At 41.8% G+C, this 20,762-nt stretch overlaps 1 protein-coding gene across 1 annotated transcript in view; it reads right to left on the bottom strand.

Annotated features, from left to right (window-relative positions):
- Nucleotides 1-2,571: 2,571 nt before the first annotated feature.
- The window catches only part of LOC126416888 (odorant receptor 43a-like), a 75,821-nt gene continuing 57,630 nt past the window's right edge, over nt 2,572-20,762 (bottom strand). The window contains exons 5-6 of the mRNA XM_050084771.1: nt 16,833-16,988; nt 2,572-2,631 (exon numbers count right to left, since the gene is read on the bottom strand). Of these exons, the coding sequence (XP_049940728.1) occupies nt 2,572-2,631; nt 16,833-16,988 (216 nt within the window). The remainder of the gene's footprint in view (nt 2,632-16,832; nt 16,989-20,762) is intronic.

Raw genomic sequence — 20,762 nt, forward strand, 5'->3', positions numbered from 1 at the left:
CCACCCTATAGTCCTGACTTGGCGCCCAGTGACTATCACCCGTTCCCTAGGTAAAAGAACATTTGGCCGGAAAGCGATTCAGCTCCGACGACGAGGTGAAAGAAGAGGTTCATAACTTTCTGAACAGCCTGGCAGCGAGCTGGTATTAGATGGGCATATAAAAACTGCCACAGCGTCTCCAAAAATGCGTCGATAGGAATGGGGTTTATGTCTCAAAATAGCTAAATGTTAAACCTGTGAACTGATGTAAACCATTGTAGAAATAAACAGGTCTATGTACTTATAAAAAATAGGAGACCTTACTTTTGGGATTACCCTCGTAAATTAGTATTTTCCCACTAAACAGTCAAACTTTTTCTATCCCCGTTAGTAAACGCAAGTCACACAGGAGGTTTTACAAGGCACATTACAGAGAGACAGGTCTATAATTTATTCCAAACGATAAGAAGCAGATGACCCTACATTCTCTGTCCCACTGTGATGAAACTGTTTAACCAAAAAAAAAATGTTCAAATGTGTGTAAATTCCTAAGGGATCAAACTGCTGATGTCATCGGTCCCTTGAGTTACACGGTACTTAAACTAAATTATGCTGAGAACCGCACACACACACACACACACACACACACACACACACACACACACACACGAGGGAGGACTCGAACCTCCTGCGGGAGAGGCAGCGCACTCCGTGACATGGCGCCACAAACCACGCGACCACTCCTCGCGGCATTGTTTAACCGTCAAGAGGACGGTAGTCGAATATAAAATAAAGCATAATGTAGGGCCCATCGCCCCGATACATGAAAACTAAAGCTTAAATTCAGTGTGACAACATGAGGTCCGAAGAAACCGTCTAGACAAACTGTAGCGGTATAATGTTCCTTAAATTCTCCTTTATTTGAATTTGGAGTACCGACATATCGACGGTTAAACAGTTTCATTACAATGAGACAACGAATGTTGTGTCATTTACTGCTTGCTCTCTTAAATAAATTAAAAACCTGAATCCCAGAAGCCACGGCTCTAACGCCGCGAAACTAGTTGCATCAGCATTCAGGATTTATCATACAGCGGAAGCGGTCCCATTCATCATGATACACACATACATTTCGTATTCAAATATTTAATACTTCCTCGAGTCTTCCTTGTTGCGTCACGGTGTAGACTAAAATATGCTTATATATTCCTACATATACAAAATTATTCTGTAAAGTTACTCCAGGAGCAATCTTGCATAAAGAGTGAAACCTTAGATGGCGGCAGCTCATTTCACTTGAGAACCCAGCCGTCAATGTCATTGCACTTAGCACTTTAACTTCGCCTAATTTCTTTTACAACGATCGATATTTCTAGTCCCATAGCAACCTATGTTTTATGACAAACAATTACTCGGCAGATATTTTGTACACACTGAGAGTAATATCACAGTCGAACACTGTGAAGACAACAACGGAAGAGAGTAAATGAACGTACTTGTTTTTGATGTTATTATCGTCGGAACGTTTTTTCGTCAGTAAATATGACAGCTATTGCCGACATACCGTTCTGATTGATTCAATGCTCAGCTGCTGGTGCATGAGCCCGCTAGCCGTAATTTGTGTCAAACCACTCCACACGCAGATTGAATTCCCCTCGCGCAAATCACGTTAAAATTACTGTCCGCAGTCTGTAACCGGATTATGCCGTTCCATCAAGGAACTTCCCATTGTCGACGCGGAGGCTCATCTCGCAGATTTCATTGCAGATTTTCAACAAAGAGGTATTGTGGGAATCAGACACGTCACGAATTATCCTCTGCAATTACGGTAGCGAGATTTTGCTGCACTTGTATGTGAGGTTCGTCGAGGGAAAGATTTCGATACGCGGCATATTTTATGCCGATATCTTTTTTAGCAAAGGTGAACGAGACTGTATATACGCTTTATTCTGGCTTTCTGAATGGAAATCTTGATGAGACATTTAATTATCTTCATTGCTGAACCTAGCATCTCCAACCTCCAACTGTCATTTCCATATATTTTGTCTATCATAGGGAGATTAAGGAATTTGAATTCGATACAGGAAGTAGAACAAGTCTAAGCAAAATGTCAGCAAGTAAAAATGTCTTCTTCACTGGTACTCCACCGATTTTATTTTTTATGTTATAAATTTCTGTGCCCAAAATATTCTGTTCTTACCCGTCGTGTAATGGGAGAGGCGTATGGACTTTGACTTTTAGCCTGTTTCAGATATTATAATATTAGAAGCTTGTCATTCGTTGTTCTTTATAACTTGTTTCAGTATAAATATAATTTGACAATTCACAGTCTGAAAATTAAATTCGTAAATGAATTTCTGAAACAAATTCCGCTAAAAATGTTGTGTATTTGGAAACGAATTTGAAGGTGTGGAAACTGGTAATATCCTTTAATTGTATTTTACATATTAGGCAGTAGTCAGCATAGCATCCTTGAAATCATTGATGCCCTCTTTTGAAAATAAAAGCAGAAAAAACTTCAAGGTCTCTGCCATTTCTGTGACAATGTCTTTCGGTGTAGCTCCCTAGTGACGATTTAGCTACCGCTTACCATCACTTGTTCCCTTGAAGTCGGTACAGCATGTTGAACATCGTGTATGTATCTTTCAGCAACTGTGGGCAGAAAAGACATCAACTGTAGTCTCAGAAATGATGTGACATAGATTACAAACGCGAACACACACACACACACACACACACACACACACACACACACACACACACACAAGAAAAGCAATCAATAGTTAATGCAAAAATTCGACACTAGAAACATCTTGCAGCAGATTTTTCCGTGACTGTCGACTATTTTTTAGCGATAAATGTTCCTTAATCACTCAGACCATTTCTTTGAGATCTAATACACTTACTCCACTACCTTTATTGTAAGAGCAACAAAGTAAGGTAACGTAGTACTCTCACGATCAGTATTTAGGAATTGTCCTGACCAATCAAGGCTGGATACCACAAGAGCATTTAAGGAAAATTACGGCTTGTAAGACGTATATATTTCTATTGTCTATTGTCAAACTACAATTTACGAAATATGTTTATGTTTTAGTAATAGGATTAAGTAGGAATAAATAATATTTGTCGTTTTGGAGACAATTGTGGTAGCAGGGAATGTCTGCAACTAAGTATTGTTGGCTTGAGAGACCGCACATTGGTATAATTTTAAAAAGAGCGGGAGAGGCCGCGTATGGATACATTTTAAGAAGAGAGCGGGAAAGACGGCGCACTGATGCATTTTGTAATGGTAGCAGGGATTGTCTGCACCAGAAAGCATTGTTGGCGGGAGAGACCGCACTTCAGCGTTCGTAGGAAGTCAGTAGTAAGCGAGATGTGAAGCGAGTCGGTAACAGGTCTGAAGCGAGAGGTTGAGAGGAGCGGTGTGCCTGCCAGCCACCAGCTATGATTTACAAGATATTATAAACGGATGTACAGGGACATCAGCTAACTATTATCATAAGAGGAACTAATGTTATTGAAATTTTTTTTTAGTAACTCGAAGGTATGTTTGCGCAATGCTAGTTGTAAGATTATTGTAAAAAGTAAGTCCCATTTGAACGTTTGTATAATCATTTCATTACCAACAGTAAATATTTGAAGAATCGTTTTCAGAATATAATTAATTTTTGCCAGCAATATTGCATTACTGACTATAATCGATCCCAAAAACCATCAACGTAAAACTTTGCAAAATTTTATTGTTGTCAAGAAAAAGTTTAACTATGAATTACGTAACTTCAGTCAAATTCATTAAAGAATAACGTCGGCTTTGTTATTAAAGAATAACGTCAGCTTTGGTAATAAATACAGCCACTTATTATGACAGCGAACCAGCAGCTAATAGAGTATAGTAAAACAGAGTAAGTATATTCATGTCGCAGTTCGATGTAGCAGTCAGATGGCGATCCAGTAACAGTAAAAAAAGGTAAGAAACAGTTTTGGGTTGTTGCAGGTAACGACTGAGGGCGACAACGACGATACATTCTACGTTTCGTCGAAATAATCATCAAATCACTTTTAATAAGCATCATTTAAATCTGTAGGCGAAGATTGCACTTATTATTATTAAAAAAGAGATAGAAATCCTAAGGGAAGGTTTCATAGGTTATTGTAGAAGGGAAGGTTGCGTAACAAAAGACATATAGAGGAGACGGGAAGGTTTCAGGCTTAAGTCGCGTTGTCGAAGATTACATTAGGGAAAGAACACTAGTAGTGTTTTGGGAAGGAAAGCTGCCATGCCCTTTTCAAATGAACCATTCCAGCATTTGTCTCAATATTTATTTGTAGGAAATCACGGAGTTCGTAAACCCTCTTGCTGTCTTGTCACTGACTGTTAACTTCCTATTTTCTCCATGGCGAATTCCTGGAGAACGTTGCCTGCCGTCATTTATAGCGACCAAGAGTGAAGTACGGAGTGGTTAGTCTTAACGTCGGGGGAGGCGGTGGGGGTGTTTTTCGCTATTAGGGTGTCGTCTTCTTACTGCGCTAAATGCGGAAGGATATCAACAGATTCTGCAGTTTGTATACAGCGTATATCAAAGGAACATTTTGTATCAGGAGGACAATGCTCCTTGTCGTAAAGTAGCATGTGTGAGGCAATTGCTTGTGGGCAAAAGCGTTCCTGAAATATTCTGGCCTTACCTGAATCCCCATCTCAACACCATGAAACGCCATTGGGATGAATTAGAACGTTGAATTTGCTGCAGACCCCACCGTCCAACTTCACTACCTTCTCTGGTTTCGACTCTTGAGGAAGAGTGAGCTGCTGTACCTCTACTGACATTCATATGCACCTCTTTGAAAGCTGGAAAGGTCTCTGTTGGATTCCTTTCATGTTAATTTCTTAAATCTGTTGTCATTTACGGCATAAATTCCTCTTCTAATTTTACTGTGGTGTTTCTGACTATCTGGGAGGAGACTGAGCAGTGAAACGTGTTACTTTTACACATAAACAAGAACGATCTGTCACACTACTACACTTTAAAACACAGTTTATATGTAATTCATGTCACACAGTCTCATACGGAACCTACATCCGCTTTCTTTTATATGCTGTATATGATAAGATACTGTCATCCCCCTTCCCTTCTGTGTGAAAGAATGAATGAGCAAATGTATTTCTAAGTGCATGCTTGATGGTAGCAGACAAGCCTGTCTGCTAGAGAACAGTAGGACCAACGTCGGAACAGGTAGCTACGCTTTCTAAAAGCAGAGAGGTTTATATTCTTATTATGGTCCTGTCCGTCCCTTGTCATGTTGGTATAGGAAGATGCCTCTCTGGTCACTTCCGTTTGTATTTGTGAGGCACCCCTCAGGAAGGGACCACGGCAGTCTGTCCGCGGCGACCGTCTGAAGTGGTAAGATCTCCGGCTAAGCGCGTGTGTGCTAAGTCCGTAGGACAATGGATTTCTTAAGTTCAGCCTAACTGAAAATTTAATCACCTTTATTTCAGGTTTGGATCTAAAATATCTAATGTTATCTTGAAATGCAACGCAGTGTATTTCGTGTGTGAAGTTCAGAATATCTTCCAGTAGTTACTTTGTCACTACTTTGTGAGTAAAGTGGAACCACGTGTTGATCAGTAACTCTAAGATCATCATTCTTAAATGCGAATGTGCGTGAGATTATAACGTCTCGTCTTGACAATGTTTTTCAATATAGCAACTTTTCTTTATGTTCAACCCACGTGGGGTGTCCTTTGTGAGACCAGTACCACGTGCTTATACAATTGTTTGACCCATCAGGTTAAGAGTAAGACGATAGTAACCAGTTCAAGGTTTTTCTTTTGTAAACTTCGTTACGATGTAATTTATTTTAATTATCAAACTATTGTGGAGTTACACTCTTCGTGTATACCAAGTTGACCAGGTGAAGCATGTGGTGTAAGCATCAAAGTAGCCCTCAGCTATTCTTTTGAGGAAGATTTCACAGAGAGTTAGTATGAATTTAGTATACCATTGTGTGGTAATTTCATGACGGACAGGATTGCGCTACGAACGTAACTTCTTTGGGTGGAAATTGAATCGGTTGGTTGTGGTTTATTTCCTCTTGGATATGTTACAAAGTTCTTCGTGTGTTATTTTATGAATGCAGTGTTGTATTTAGTCTCCCAATCTTGGCTCCTTATTTTATGTGTTCCGTAAGATTACATACTCACATTTTCACAGTCCTAAATAAGGCACCAGCTTAGTTATGACTCAAGTTTAATATGCTGAAATTTCAATGATCAATGTTAAAATAAATTTCCAAATATAAACTGATTTATTTCTTTTTATTTAAATTCCCTTTTATACATATATATCACCGGTTGTCGTATGACTATTAAAAGATTATAATTAATGTTAGTCTGGTTGGGAATTTGATAAGCTATATTGGATACCTGGTGAAACAGTTGCTCAGTAATGCAAGGTTAATTTCCACAGACAGCTCACAGCTTTTAACCCACTGTTATGGTTTTGAATATCAGCACCGCTTTCAGAATAAATTAAAGCAACAACATTACAAGCTTCCCTTAAAGATTTCAAGCCATCATAAAGCCTAAGGCTGGACGAATCCCATATTACTGCCCACTAATAGGTGTCCAGGATTTTTTGGTCAGAAAGTGTATTTATAAAACAACTGAAATTGTTATCTTAATTGATTACCTAATCTGTATTCAGTATGTCCGAGAATTGCCCCTACCGTACGTCGTGATGACCACCTCGTGAACTCGAATTTAAATACATTTTTTCGCTGCCCATTTGGGTTCTCTGGCAAGTAGGGGCTTACTATAATACTGAGGGATAATGATACAAGGCACTGTTCCACATCCTAACGATACTTTGACTTCTTGTGCCTCGTAAATTCTGGTTTTCATCTCCCAAGTAGTACCGTTGGATCTGTACTGACGCAAAAAAATTAGTATATCATATCATAAAATGGAAGATGCTCACTTTAAATGTGAATTTTCTGAATGCAATGCACCAAGAGAAAGACGTCTCTGCGTATGTACAGCACGTAGAGGATATCTGTGATCCATGCTTTGTGTTCAGAACTACTGTAAGCAGATGGTCTGAGTCCAAGATCCATAAATAGCCTTATGGCTAAGAGATGAAACGGAATCTGCAACACCTAAAGGATTATTACAACCGGGCTGCAAAATTTAGATGCAAAGTGCACTTTCGTCACACAATGGGAGTATTACGCAGGGGATAGGTACTAAAAGTTTGCATGGTCGGCACGATGAATTTAACTCTGTGCATTTTATCATTTGTGTTCATTTTACCATCTGTATGAATTTTGCACAGAGCACAACATAATCATAGCTAACACTTGGTTTAAGAATCATGAAAGAAGGTTGTATACATGGAAGAACCCTGGAGATACTAGAAGGTATCAGATAGATTATATAATGGTAAGACAGAGATTTAGGAACCAGGTTTTAAATTGTAAGACATTTCCAGGGGCAGATGTGGACTCTGACCACAATCTATTGGTTATGACCCGTAGATTAAAACTGAAGAAACTGCAAAAAGATGGGAATTTAAGGAGATGGGACCTGGATAAACTAAAAGAACCAGAGGTTGTACAGAGATTCAGGGAGAGCATAAGGGAGCAATTGACAGGAATGGGGGAAAGAAATACAGTAGAAGAAGAATGGGTAGCTTTGAGGGATGAAGTAGTGAAGGCAGCAGAGGATCAAGTAGGTAAAAAGACGAGGGCTAGTAGAAATCCTTGGGTAACAGAAGAAATACTGAATTTAATTGATGAAAGGAGAAAATATAAAAATGCAGTAAGTGAAACAGGCAAAAAGGAATACAAACGTCTCAAAAATGAGATCGACAGGAAGTGCAAAATGGCTAAGCAGGGATGGCTAGAGGACAAATGTAAGGATGTAGAGGCCTATCTCACTAGGGGTAAGATAGATACCGCCTACAGGAAAATTAAAGAGACCTTTGGAGATAAGAGAACGATTGGTATGAATATCAAGAGCTCAGATGGAAACCCAGTTCTAAGCAAAGAAGGGAAAGCAGAAAGGTGGAAGGAGTATATAGAGGGTCTATACAAGGGCGATGTACTTGAGGACAATATTATGGAAATGGAAGAGGATGTAGATGAAGATGAAATGGGAGATATGATACTGCGTGAAGAGTTTGACAGAGCACTGAAAGACCTGAGTCGAAACAAGGCCCCCGGAGTAGACAATATTCCATTGGAACTACTGACGGCCGTGGGAGAGCCAGTCCTGACAAAACTCTACCATCTGGTGAGCAAGATGTATGAAACAGGCGAAATACCCTCAGACTTCAAGAAGAATATAATAATTCCAATCCCAAAGAAAGCAGGTGTTGACAGATGTGAAAATTACCGAACTATCAACTTAATAAGTCACAGCTGCAAAATACTAACACGAATTCTTTACAGACGAATGGAAAAACTAGTAGAAGCCAACCTCGGGGAAGATCAGTTTGGATTCCGTAGAAACACTGGAACACGTGAGGCAATACTGACCTTACGACTTATCTTAGAAGAAAGATTAAGGAAAGGCAAACATACGTTTCTAGCATTTGTAGACTTAGAGAAAGCTTTTGACAATGTTGACTGGAATACTCTCTTTCTAATTCTAAAGGTGGCAGGGGTAAAATACAGGGAGCGAAAGGCTATTTACAATTTGTACAGAAACCAGATGGCAGTTATAAGAGTCGAGGGACATGAAAGGGAAGCAGTGGTTGGGAAGGGAGTAAGACAGGGTTGTAGCCTCTCCCCGATGTTGTTCAATCTGTATACTGAGCAAGCAGTAAAGGAAACAAAAGAAAAATTTGGAGTAGGTATTGAAATTCATGGAGAAGAAATAAAAACTTTGAGGTTCGCCGATGACATTGTAATTCTGTCAGAGACAGCAAAGGACTTGGAAGAGCAGTTGAATGGAATGGACAGTGTCTTGAAAGGAGGATATAAGATGAACATCAACAAAAGCAAAACAAGGATAATGGAATGTAGTCTAATTAAGTCGGGTGATGCTGAGGGAATTAGATTAGGAAATGAGGCACTTAAAGTAGTAAAGGAGTTTTGCTATTTGGGGAGCAAAATAACAGATGATGGTCGAAGTAGAGAGGATATAAAATGTAGGCTGGCAATGGCAAGGAAAACGTTTCTGAAGAAGAGAAATTTGTTAACATCCAGTATTGATTTAAGTGTCAGGAAGTCATTTCTGAAAGTATTCGTATGGAGTGTAGCCATGTATGGAAGTGAAACATGGACGATAAATAGTTTGGACAAGAAGAGAATAGAAGCTTTCGAAATGTGGTGCTACAGAAGAATGCTGAAGATTAGATGGGTAGATCACATAACTAATGAGGAAGTATTGAATAGGATTGGGGAGAAGAGAAGTTTGTGGCACAACTTGACCAGAAGAAGGGATCGGTTGGTAGGACATGTTCTGAGGCATCAAGGGATCACCAATTTAGTATTGGAGGGCAGCGTGGAGGGTAAAAATCGTAGAGGGAGACCAAGAGATGAATACACTAAGCAGATTCAGAAGGATGTAGGTTGCAGTAGGTACTGGGAGATGAAAAAGCTTGCACAGGATAGAGTAGCATGGAGAGCTGCATCAAACCAGTCTCAGGACTGAAGACCACAACAACAACAACATGTATTTTATCGACTGGATTTTTATCAAGACTCGTAGACGTGAGGAGTGCCTTTTATGCTTTTATTTAATGTAATGTAAGATGGCAATGTTGTAGAAAGTTCCGGAAGGTACGTGGATTAGTGTATACATAACAGTCATATGAACTGCTGTCTCCCTTGCCCCCACCCCCATTATTTTTCCCTTAGATCAGATGATTGCAGCGTAAGACTGTTGAAACCAGTCACCTTGGAGCAATAAAAGTGCCTACGCTGTGGTCGCGGCATATGAAGTGTGTTCATTTTCAACCATACCGACCGCTCCACAGCACAGCACATTTACCTTATAAAATATACAACAAATAACTTTCTCGCACATCGAAAATTCGATAACGTCATCAGGAAATGCGTTTTGATGAACTTTCGAGTTATCGCCTTAAAAGTTCGTTCCCATTAATAAAACTAAAATGAAAACAGTGGAGTTCTGTCACACGACACTGATACCACTTACATCTTCGTACATTTTTATAGTTGGCGACTCTCAGCGGGCTGAATGAAATTTAAGATTAAGTGATAGTTCCTTGTGATATGTGGCAACTTCCTTCCGCGGTGCTTAATGTGCTCCTGCCGATGCATCTGTCCATAAGCAGCTTTAAGTATAAACTCTAAGACAAAAAAACGAACGCACCACAAAGGAATTGTCCGAATGGGATGGAAATCTGTGATGTAGATGTACATACAACAAATTATTATAATTTCATAAGAATTGGATGATTTATTCAAGAGAAGCAGATTCACAAGTTCAGGAAGTGGATAACGCGTTGATCAACTTCCGGCCCTTATGCGAGCAGTTATTCGGCTTGTCATTGCTCTGCAAAGTTTCATTTGATAGTAGCACCTCTATGGTTGTCATCCGGGCAGACTTACAGTGTAGCAGTGCGTCGACGATATTCTTTGCTCCGTTTGTTGCCCTTGATGGCAAGCTATTCTGCGTTTATATTTCAGCAAGATAATAGTCACCCACAAAGGCCGAGAGTTTCTACTGCTTTCCTTTGTGCTCACTAAACTCTAGTTAGACCAGCAATGTTGTTACACCTCACCCCAACAGAGAACGTTAGGAGCAAGACCCTCCAACCAGCTCGTGATTTTGACGATCTGATGTGCCAATTGGCAGAATTTGGCACGATAACTCTTAGGAGGACATCCAACAACTCTATCAAACAATACCAAGCCGAATTACTACTTGCATATGCGCCAGTGGTGGACCAGCGCGTTACTGATTTGCTTTATTTGCGAAGCTATTTCTCTCGAAAAATCATACAATTTTTCTGAAATTGTAATCGTTTATTTGTCTCTACATGTACATCGCATCTACCGATTTCAGTCCCATCCGCTTATTCCTTGGTGATGCGTCTTTTCCTTTCATAGATGGATATACTCTTCTTTATAGTAGTACTCAGTATCCATTGTGTTACTGTGTTCAGTTTTGGTATCTAGTTATTGTAATAAGATGTATGTTAGGGTTTCTCACATGCAATTTTCTTATCTGAAATCTACACGCTGGGGAGGGGGTGTCGAGACTACAATTTATATGACGGCCATATATACACTTTTCCACGTATCTCCTGCTATAAAATTGCCATGTTACATTACATTAAGTCACAGCATAAAAGGCACTGCCCACGTCTATATGTCTTGATAAAAAAATGGTTCAAATGGCTCTAAGCACTATGGGACGACCGAGCGAGGTGGCGCAGTGGTTAGCACACTGGACTCGCATTCGGGAGGACGACGGTTCAATCCCGTCTCCAGCCATCCTGATTTAGGTTTTCCGTGATTTCCCTAAATCGTTTCAGGCAAATGCCGGGATGGTTCCTTTGAAAGGGCACGGCCGATTTCCTTCCCAATCCTTCCCTAACCCGAGCTTGCGCTCCGTCTCTAATGACCTCGTTGTCGACGGGACGTTAAACACTAACCACCACCAACACCACCACCACCACCACCACCACCACTATGGGACTTATCATCTGAGGTCATCAGTCCCCTAGACTTAGAACTACTTAAACCTAACCAACCTAAGGACATCACACACATCCATACCCGAGGCAGGATTCGAACCTGCGACCGTAGCAGTCGCGCGGTTCCGGACTGAGCGCCTAGAACCGCTAGACCACCGCGGCCGGCCCGTGCCTTTTATGGTTTAATGTAATGTAATGTAACAAGTTCCACAAACTACGTGAAATATTGTATATTATATACAAACATCATATGAATTGCAATCTTCCTCCATTCCGCCCCCCCCCCCCCCCCACCCGTCGTTAATTATCTTTGTTTTCCCTTTAGATCAGATGATGGCAGGATAAAACTGTTGAAACTGGTCATCTCGGAACAGCAAAAGTGTCCTCACTGCATTCACACGTATGAAGTGTATTCATTTCCATTTGTTTTGTAACTTACGGATACATATTATGGAAAGGGAATCTTAAAAATACACTATACTTTGATGTGCTCCGAACTGTAACTGTGTCATAGATCTCCAGTAGCATATAATGCAAATTAAATGTGACTCATAATGGTCTGAGCCGGCCGCTGTGGCCGAGCGGTTCTAGGCGCTTCAGTCCGGAACCACGCTGCTGCTACGGTCGCAGGTTCGATTCCTGCCTCGGGGATGGATGTGTGTGATGTCCTTAGGTTAGTTAGGTTTAAGTAGTTCTAAGTCTAGGGGACTGATGGATGATCTCAGATGATAAGTCCCATAGTGCTGAGGGCCATTTGAACCAATCATAATGGTCCGCTCTCGCGTCAGGGACAAACCTGTGACGTGATACGATTGGACGCTTAAGGGCGGACAGGTAAGCTAGTGCTTTCTTAGTTTAATTACTATGAACTAATCGTCATGTTTATTGTTAACTTAGTATTACATTTTTTCATCGTCTACTTACTTCTGACACAACAATAACAAATTTTTGTGTGTTAATCGAGGTTACAAAACTGATCACAAGTAAGTCCGTCAGTAAGAAAGAAATCAGAAATAAGAATGCACTACCCCAGTACTACAGCAAGAGCATCAGTGATAGACATGACGAAGTATCACATTCTCAGCTTATAAATCCGTGATGGTAGTCAGCTTAGTCGCAAAACGTTTTTTCCTTGTTATTCCGACTTCGTATCATTTTCAAATTTCCTTTTCACTTTCGACCATTTCCTTGCCAATCTTGACGACAGTGTTTCTGTTTACAATCTGGATTGCAGAATTTCTGTCGATCAGCTCTTAAGGGATACAAAAATGGTTCAAATGGCTCTAAGCAGTATAGGACTTAACATTTGAGGTCATCAGTCCCCTAGACTTAGAACTACGTAAACCTAACTAACCTAAGGACATCGCATACATCAATGCCCGATGCAGGATTCGAACCTGCGAACGTAGCAGCCGTGTGGTTCCGGACTGAAGCGCCTAGAAACGCTCGGCCACAGCGGCCGGCTCTTAAGGGATACAGGCAGTCCAAGATATAGTTCCCTTTTTTTCTCAAAGCAGTAACGTAATGTGCATACTGATTTTCTCGCCTGTTCCAGAGAGCGATGTTAAACTTTCCAACTCATGACATTTGACGAACTTGCTTTTGACAATGTTCAGTATCATACAACACAGAAAAAGAAATAAAAGTGACAGCAGATTGAACTCTCGCATCTATAAGAAATGGAAACAAACAAAATTACAATGCACATCGAATAATGCTATAGGATAGCAAGCTACCTGAAAATGACTTCTTGTCCAAGTGGGAAGCGTTGTAGTGTTGGGGGTGTAGGTTTGGCTCCCACGTGTGGTTCCTGAGGCTATACAGCAGGTCTAGTGGTAGTTGAATAGACGCCGTGCCTCGTGCGTGAGCTTCTCTCCACTACTTCCTTTGCAGCTGTTAACCCTAAAGTAATTTTGAACAGAGTATAGTATTGCTCCCCTCACTAGCGGTCTTATTACGGTATGTTCACCCAGTCTATCTAGCGAACCTGCATATCCTGACGACCTCTAACGGCACTGTACTACAGTACGCCACGCACGGCTAGTGCAACTTGTAGCTTCCACTTCCTCGTCAATGTTCGGCGGACATCTCAGTCGCTCATCGATGGAGACACAAACAGGTGTAATGCCATAAAAGCAATCTTGGAATAAACCAGTCACCTTGTGGTTTTCCATATAATGCTCTAGGCAGTAATTTAATACAGGGTTATTCATAAGTACATCTGGAGTTTCAGAAGATGATGGCACGAAAATTGCAAGATATAGAGAAAACTGAAATATACCTGAGGATAGCCTTGGTCGATATCAGTGACTGTTTCATATTAAGTGGCAGTGGAGGCAGGAACACAAGATTTTCGACATAACCCCATAAGAAGAAATCACATGAAGTTAGATGACCGTAAAGGACACTGAAGAAGAGTAGTATCTTGATGAAAATCATCCATATCGAACGCAGAAGCAGTTCGGCATTGAGGTAAACACGAACGTCTGAAAAAGAAAAGGGTGGTGGGGCACCCTCTTCTTGCAGGATAAAGTATCCACTGGTTCTGCAGTATCTGATGCTGTAAGGATTGATAAGAATACAGCAACAAGTCGCAATCACATTGGTTTCTTATTGTTCTTGCACATCCAGATTTCAGCTATAAATATCCATCTTCAATGTATTTGAGTGAGTACTAACCCAAAAATTTCCCAGTAGTACATGTCATCATAGAACGTTATTTGTGTATAGGCACGGGAAAACTGAGGTTGTTGTTTACAACAAGTACAGCACCCACAGTGTACAAACGGAGTCTGCAGTCATTGTTGTAAACAACCACCTCAGTTTCCCCCTGCCTGTACACCAATAAAGTCGTATTGTGACATGTATTGCTGGGAGTTTTTCGGGTTAAAACTCACTCAGATGCACTGAAGATGGCTGTTCATAGCTGAAATCTGGATATGCAAGAATAATAATAAGAAGCCAATGAGATTGTTATATTGTATCTTTCCTTACAATAACATACAGTTGCTGGGTACAACGGTTCTGTTTGGAGTGAAAGTTGGTGCAGCTAATACATGAGACAATCCACAGTTTCCTGGCCATAAATCTAATGAAAGGCATTAACAATACGTGAATTAGTATTACGTTCAACAATCTCGTTTGCATGTTCTGTGCACGAAACAAGCACTTTATGACGACTTACCGTTGCACAAACATGATACGCGGCTTCGTCACTACAAACCGACTCGTGTGAAAAAACATCTATCTCCAGTAGCCATTGCAAGCTACTGCGAAAATCAGAACGGAATGCTTTGTGGCAAGAAGATTTTGTCTGTGCTTGTAACGACTTCAGCCGGTATGTTTTTGGACGCGGAGGTTTGTGTAGAAGCTGACAGACAGTTGACTGCAGTCGTTTCTATCCTCAGACATGTCAGCGATTTCTTTTGACTACTGGCTGTGCCGTAGTTGTGTCCGGCTCTTCGAAAAGCACGCCAGGTGGAGTGCTCTCGCTTCGCGCCTAGTGTTTGCGGTGGCGCTTTCGGTTTGGCGCGCTGTTTGGGTCGCTACCGCCCTCTGGCTGGAGGTGGAGGAAGTGTACGGTCGCGTGACGATCGAGGAGTACGTACTGGGCGGTGACCGAGAGAGGCGGTGGCGCCAGCGGGGTCCTGTTCCTGGGGATCGTCAACTGCCCGCCACGTGCTTTGGCCGACCTCTTGGCTGTCAGGGGCTAAGTCTGCCTTACCTGCATGTACGTGGCGTATGAAGCTTAGAAGCCGTGGTGCAGGAGATCAGCGCGTGGGACCCTATGTCTTTCTTATCGGCCGTTGAAACCACTGGGAGCGGTTGGCTGGCTATCAAGTTCTAGTGAAGTGTATGACTTTCTTCACCAGTGAGTTTGTTGGGGTCGTCCCACCACAGTTTTCGTTTGCCTGTCCGCGGGAATGTGGTAATTGCTCCTTGGTCGGGCCGTTTTCATTCACACGTCGGTTGGGTGATTTAGGGTCGGTGTCGCGGGTCTCTGTGGTTCGGAGTCTCTGCAGGCACCGCCCTTGCCACATCTTCTGGTTTTGAGTAACTCGGGGAGGTGGCGGCTTGTAACGGAAGTTTTGGGGCTGATCTGCTATGGCCCTGTAGACCAGCAGTAACAATTCCACCTGTTGTAATTTGGGCCCCTTTACACGTGTCAGTCCCTTACTGAGCTAAGGAATTTTTTTTTTTGGGAACTGCCTTTAATGTGAAGGTTTGTGTGCTGGCTTATTCACTTTTACCTTGTAACAAATATAAGTTATGTAACTGGCGAGAGGCAAAATTTTTGCTTAGTACAAGCTAGCTACTTGAAGTTTTTTTTTGAATTGTTCCCTTATTGATATAACAAGTTTAAAATCTTCTTATTGTTAACGTTAAACCTTGCAAATCCTTTACATAGAGCTATTTTTAAAAGAGCTTTTGAACTGTTATCTCACGTTTAAAATCTTATTATTGGTTAGTTGTTAACGTCATACCTTGCAATCTCCTTTTCATGAAGAAAATTTGTCAGCTATTGGAAATTGTTTTTGAAATTGTTCTTTTAAAAAGGTGCCAGACTTAAAAATTTATTATTGAGAAAGTTTAAATAAAAAGGTATCTTTAGCAGTGTGTGTTATTTCACCAGCACCACCTGGCCCCTACTTCCACGATAACGTTTTGGAATAACATGTGTACTTGAGTTGTTGTTTGTGAACCGCCTTAGTTGACGGTTCACTGGCGAATCATTCCCAGCCACGCAACATCTCTGCTGACGGTCCCAGAAGCCCTGTTTTCTTTGAGCTCCGTAAGTAGCAAGTCTTGCAGCATGTATTGTACCACCCATCGATTGTTTTGTCTGTTGGAATTTTTATCTGGTATTTAGTACGAAATCATTGCTGAACCGTCACAACCGATTCACATTTACTGAATTAGAGAACACAAAACACACGCGTCGCACCACTACATGCCATGTTCTGACATGCCTGCCTCCTAGCGGTGCGCTCTGGAACTACGCCACGACGCATACTACGAATCCAAGCCTGCAGACACGCTCGTTCCCCTGCAATGTGTCGTTGTTGCTGAATGCCTCGCTGTTGTCTTCTGAAACCATGGGCATATTTATGAATAACCCTGTAGAAGCCTGACACTTCGGCCGTGTCGGCAGTATGCTTGCGGCAGACACTATGTGGTAGATACCTGCAGGAAGGTGTTCCTGGAGAGGGTGACGAGATTGCCAACCCTGATGCGCAGCGGGCGGGAGGCCTGAAGCATGAAGACCACCAGTGCGCGCCGGAAGCCTGGAACGGCCTCGGGCCAACCGCAGCTGGACGCCGACACCATCAGGCGCTCGCTCTGCAAACCCACCATCAGCAGCGCTTAGTTACCGTGTTCCTACCAACAGTCCTAACAAGTCAATCAGCTACCTCCCTCAGTAACCTGAACGCCTCCATCTGCTCGCTCCACGAATCCACCAACGACGTCACTTTTCCAGCAGACACCCAACAACGTTCGCACTCATTCAGTCTGTGCCACTGTAACGCAATCGCAGGAGACGGGGGAAATGAATGTTCGAACTAACGTCTGCCACACTATGTACAACGGGACGCAAAGTGATGCTACGTGTGATTTGCAGACAAAAGTCTATTGCGTCGTCGCCCCCCCCCCCCCCCCCCGCTTTTCTTCTTGTAACTGAATTGTAGCCAACTTTCTTACCTCGCGTCTCGTAGGCGTTTCTTCTCCGTCGATCGCGAACTCTAACGTTTGTGAAATAAACAGTGGGCAATAATGTGACAAGTGGGTAAGTTTAAATGTTGAGCATAATTTTTTAATATTTTGAGCTTTTCCTCATTACAGATGCTTATATCCAACATAATAATTTACTCGGGAATTACTAAATACAAAATATACGTTCTTAAACTATATGTTCAAAATATTCCTCCAGGTGTTTCGATCTTGTGTGTCCTCTTCCTCTGTACCCATTCTCCTCACTGTGTGCTGTACATTTTGGAGCCAGGTGGTCATAGGTCGTCCTTTTCTTCTTCTCCCCTCCGGTTCCCACTCCAGTATCAATTTTGGTATTCTGGCTTCCTCCATTCGTCGTACATGCCCGTACCACTGTAATTTCTTCCTCTCCATTACGTCATATAGTCTTGCTTTTATTTCCATTCTCCTTATTATTTTGGTGTTCCTTCTCTTTCCTGGAGAGTCTTACCGATCTTCTCCAGAAGTCCATCTCTATAGTTTGTAATTTTTTAATGTACTTCCGGTTAATTGTCCAGGTCTCCGTTCCATACAGATTTGTATATAAGTTTTTAGTTCTGCTCATTACATTCCTGCTCCATAAGACTGAGTTAAGCATCCCAATGACCTTCCGTCCGCTACTAATTCTTTTATTGATTTCTGACTCTGATTTTCCGTCGGTTTCTAAAACGAATCCCAAATAACAGAAAGTGTTTATCTTTTTGATTTTCTTTCCTTCAGTGTATAGCTCATTTGTATCATTAGTCAAGTATTCTGTTTTTTGGTAATTAATCTTCAAACCCCAAATTTTGTATGCTACTGCTAGTTGATGGCACATACAGTTAGCATCCTCACGATCTTGTGCTATGTTAAGCATAATAAGAACCCAAAATATTAGGATGCTAACTGGTTTTGCTTCTTCTAGTTGTAAAATTAGTAAAACGATTACTAGAGCCAGTCTATAGTTAATTCTCATAAAAAGTCATCAATACTTCACACAATTTTATAAGATCGCACACATACGTTTCCCGAGGCAGTTTTGCAATTAATTCCTTCTTTACGCGGATTTGACTTCACACACTTGTTCGCGTGTTGCCACCCTGAAAAATCAATCGCAGACTGCTTTGGATTAACACATCTCACAAGTACGTCGTCCAAAACAATTTTTGAACAAACTCTTCAGTACTTACATGAGATCGCATTTCATGCACGGATTCATGTTTTGCCGTCTTGGAAACCGATCGTAGACTGTAAAGTCATCAGCACGGTTGAAGCTGTACATCGCCGGCCATGGTGGCCGAGCGGTTCTAGGCGCTTCAGTCTGGAACCGCGTGACCGCTACGGTCGCAGGTTCTAATCCTGCTTCGGGCATGGATGTGTGTGATGTCCTTAGGTTACTTAGATTTAAGTAGTTCTAAGTTCTAGGGGACTGATGACCACAGCTGTTAAGTCCCATAGTGCTCAGAGCTATTTCAACCATTTGAAGCTGTACATCAATATTCAAACAGTAAATATAAATAATAAAAAACTCGCTTTTCGACGTCCAGCGTGGTAGGCGAAGCCCCCTCCCCCCCCCCCCCCCCCTCTCTCTCTCTCTCTCTCTCTCTCTGTGCTCCAGTAACATTCGGCTCTTGCTCACCGGGCAGTTCTCACGCTATGTGGCCACCTGGCGCGTAGTTAAATGAATCTGCCTTTTGATCCCATCTACTCGCTAGTTTGCATTAAAACACAGCAACAAAGTGATAATAAACGTGGAAAGGGATCTAGCATAAAAGCTACATCTCCGCCCACATGAATGTATTACAAGATTATCTTGTTTTGCAGAAATTGAAATTTTTCCAATATAAGAAAGAACTCCAGTCCTACTGGAACCATAACTGCAATTCAGATTTCCTTACTAATTTTTCCTTTCAGTATTTCAAATTTCCTTTAATTCCTAAGGTGCACGTCTTACTGTAGGAATGCAATAATTTCTGTATAATTTTTCATATAAAAATCTGACTCTACAGCTTTATAATATTTACAGAGTTGTGTCAGTATAAACATTCTTTTAATAATAGTTTCAATAACAAATTCATTGAGCTTGTTAACAATGACAACACCACTCTTACCGTTTTCTGTGGCGAATTGCAGAAACCAATATTAGGCTATTTTCCAGCTATCTTAGCAGTTTGCCTCCTGCACTCTCGGGGCACACTTATGAGTGTTTGTTCCTTTCCATTAGTAAGCAGTGACACTAATTACAATTGTAATTATTATTTCCTAATGAACTAAAATATTATTAACAAGTTCTCAGCGCAAGAACGTCATCAGCACGGTTGGAGCTGTATATTAATATTTAACTCTGTATATAAATAATAAAAGTTCCGCTTCTTGGCGCTCGGTGTAGTAGGTAAATCCCACTGTCTTTCTCTGCTCCAGTAAGGTATTGCTCTTGCTCGCCCAGCCGTTCTCATGCTATGTGACAGCATAGCGCGTCGTTCGATGAATCTGCCTTTCGCTCCTATCTACTCGCCAGCCTCTTGTAATAAAACCTGCCGATATCGTGCATTAAAGCATATTAACAAAATGTAGTAAACGTGGGTCGTCATGTGGCATAAACGCCGCACAATCTGAAGTAGGCTGGACTCTGACACAGCCAGCTACCCACTCTAAAAACCTTCCAGCAGCACCACTCTGCCATCAGGTCCCCAACACTAGTCACACAGGACCAGTCAACTATCATCTGTGGTAAGTTGGACTCCGACACCACCAACCACTAACTCAGCACCACTCTCCCATCAGCTGCTCAACATGAATCCCTCACTGACAGTTGGCTACCATCTCCAATAACATGAATGATACGACCACACTCACCATGCAAACCTGCCATCAGGTTCCCAACACTAGTCACACAGGACCAGTCAGCTATCATCTGTGGTAAGTTGGACTCCGACACCACCAACCACTAACTCAGCACCACCCTCCCATCAGCTGCTCAACATGAATCCCTCACTGACAGTTGGCTACCATCTCCAATAACATGAATGATACGACCAGCACTCACCATGCAAACCTGCCATCAGGTTCCCAACACTAGTCACACAGGACCAGTCAGCTATCATCTGTGGTAAGTTGGACTCCGACACCACCAACCACTAACTCAGCACCACTCTCCCATCAGCTGCTCAACATGAATCCCTCACTGACAGTTGGCTACCATCTCCAATAACATGAATGATACGACCACACTCACCATGCAAACCTGCCATCAGGTTCCCAACACTAGTCACACAGGACCAGTCAGCTATCATCTGTGGTAAGTTGGACTCCGACACCACCAACCACTAACTCAGCACCACTCTCCCATCAGCTGCTCAACATGAATCCCTCACTGACAGTTGGCTA

This window comes from Schistocerca serialis, chromosome 8 (assembly GCF_023864345.2).
Source record: "Schistocerca serialis cubense isolate TAMUIC-IGC-003099 chromosome 8, iqSchSeri2.2, whole genome shotgun sequence".
Lineage (NCBI taxonomy): Eukaryota > Metazoa > Arthropoda > Insecta > Orthoptera > Acrididae > Schistocerca > Schistocerca serialis.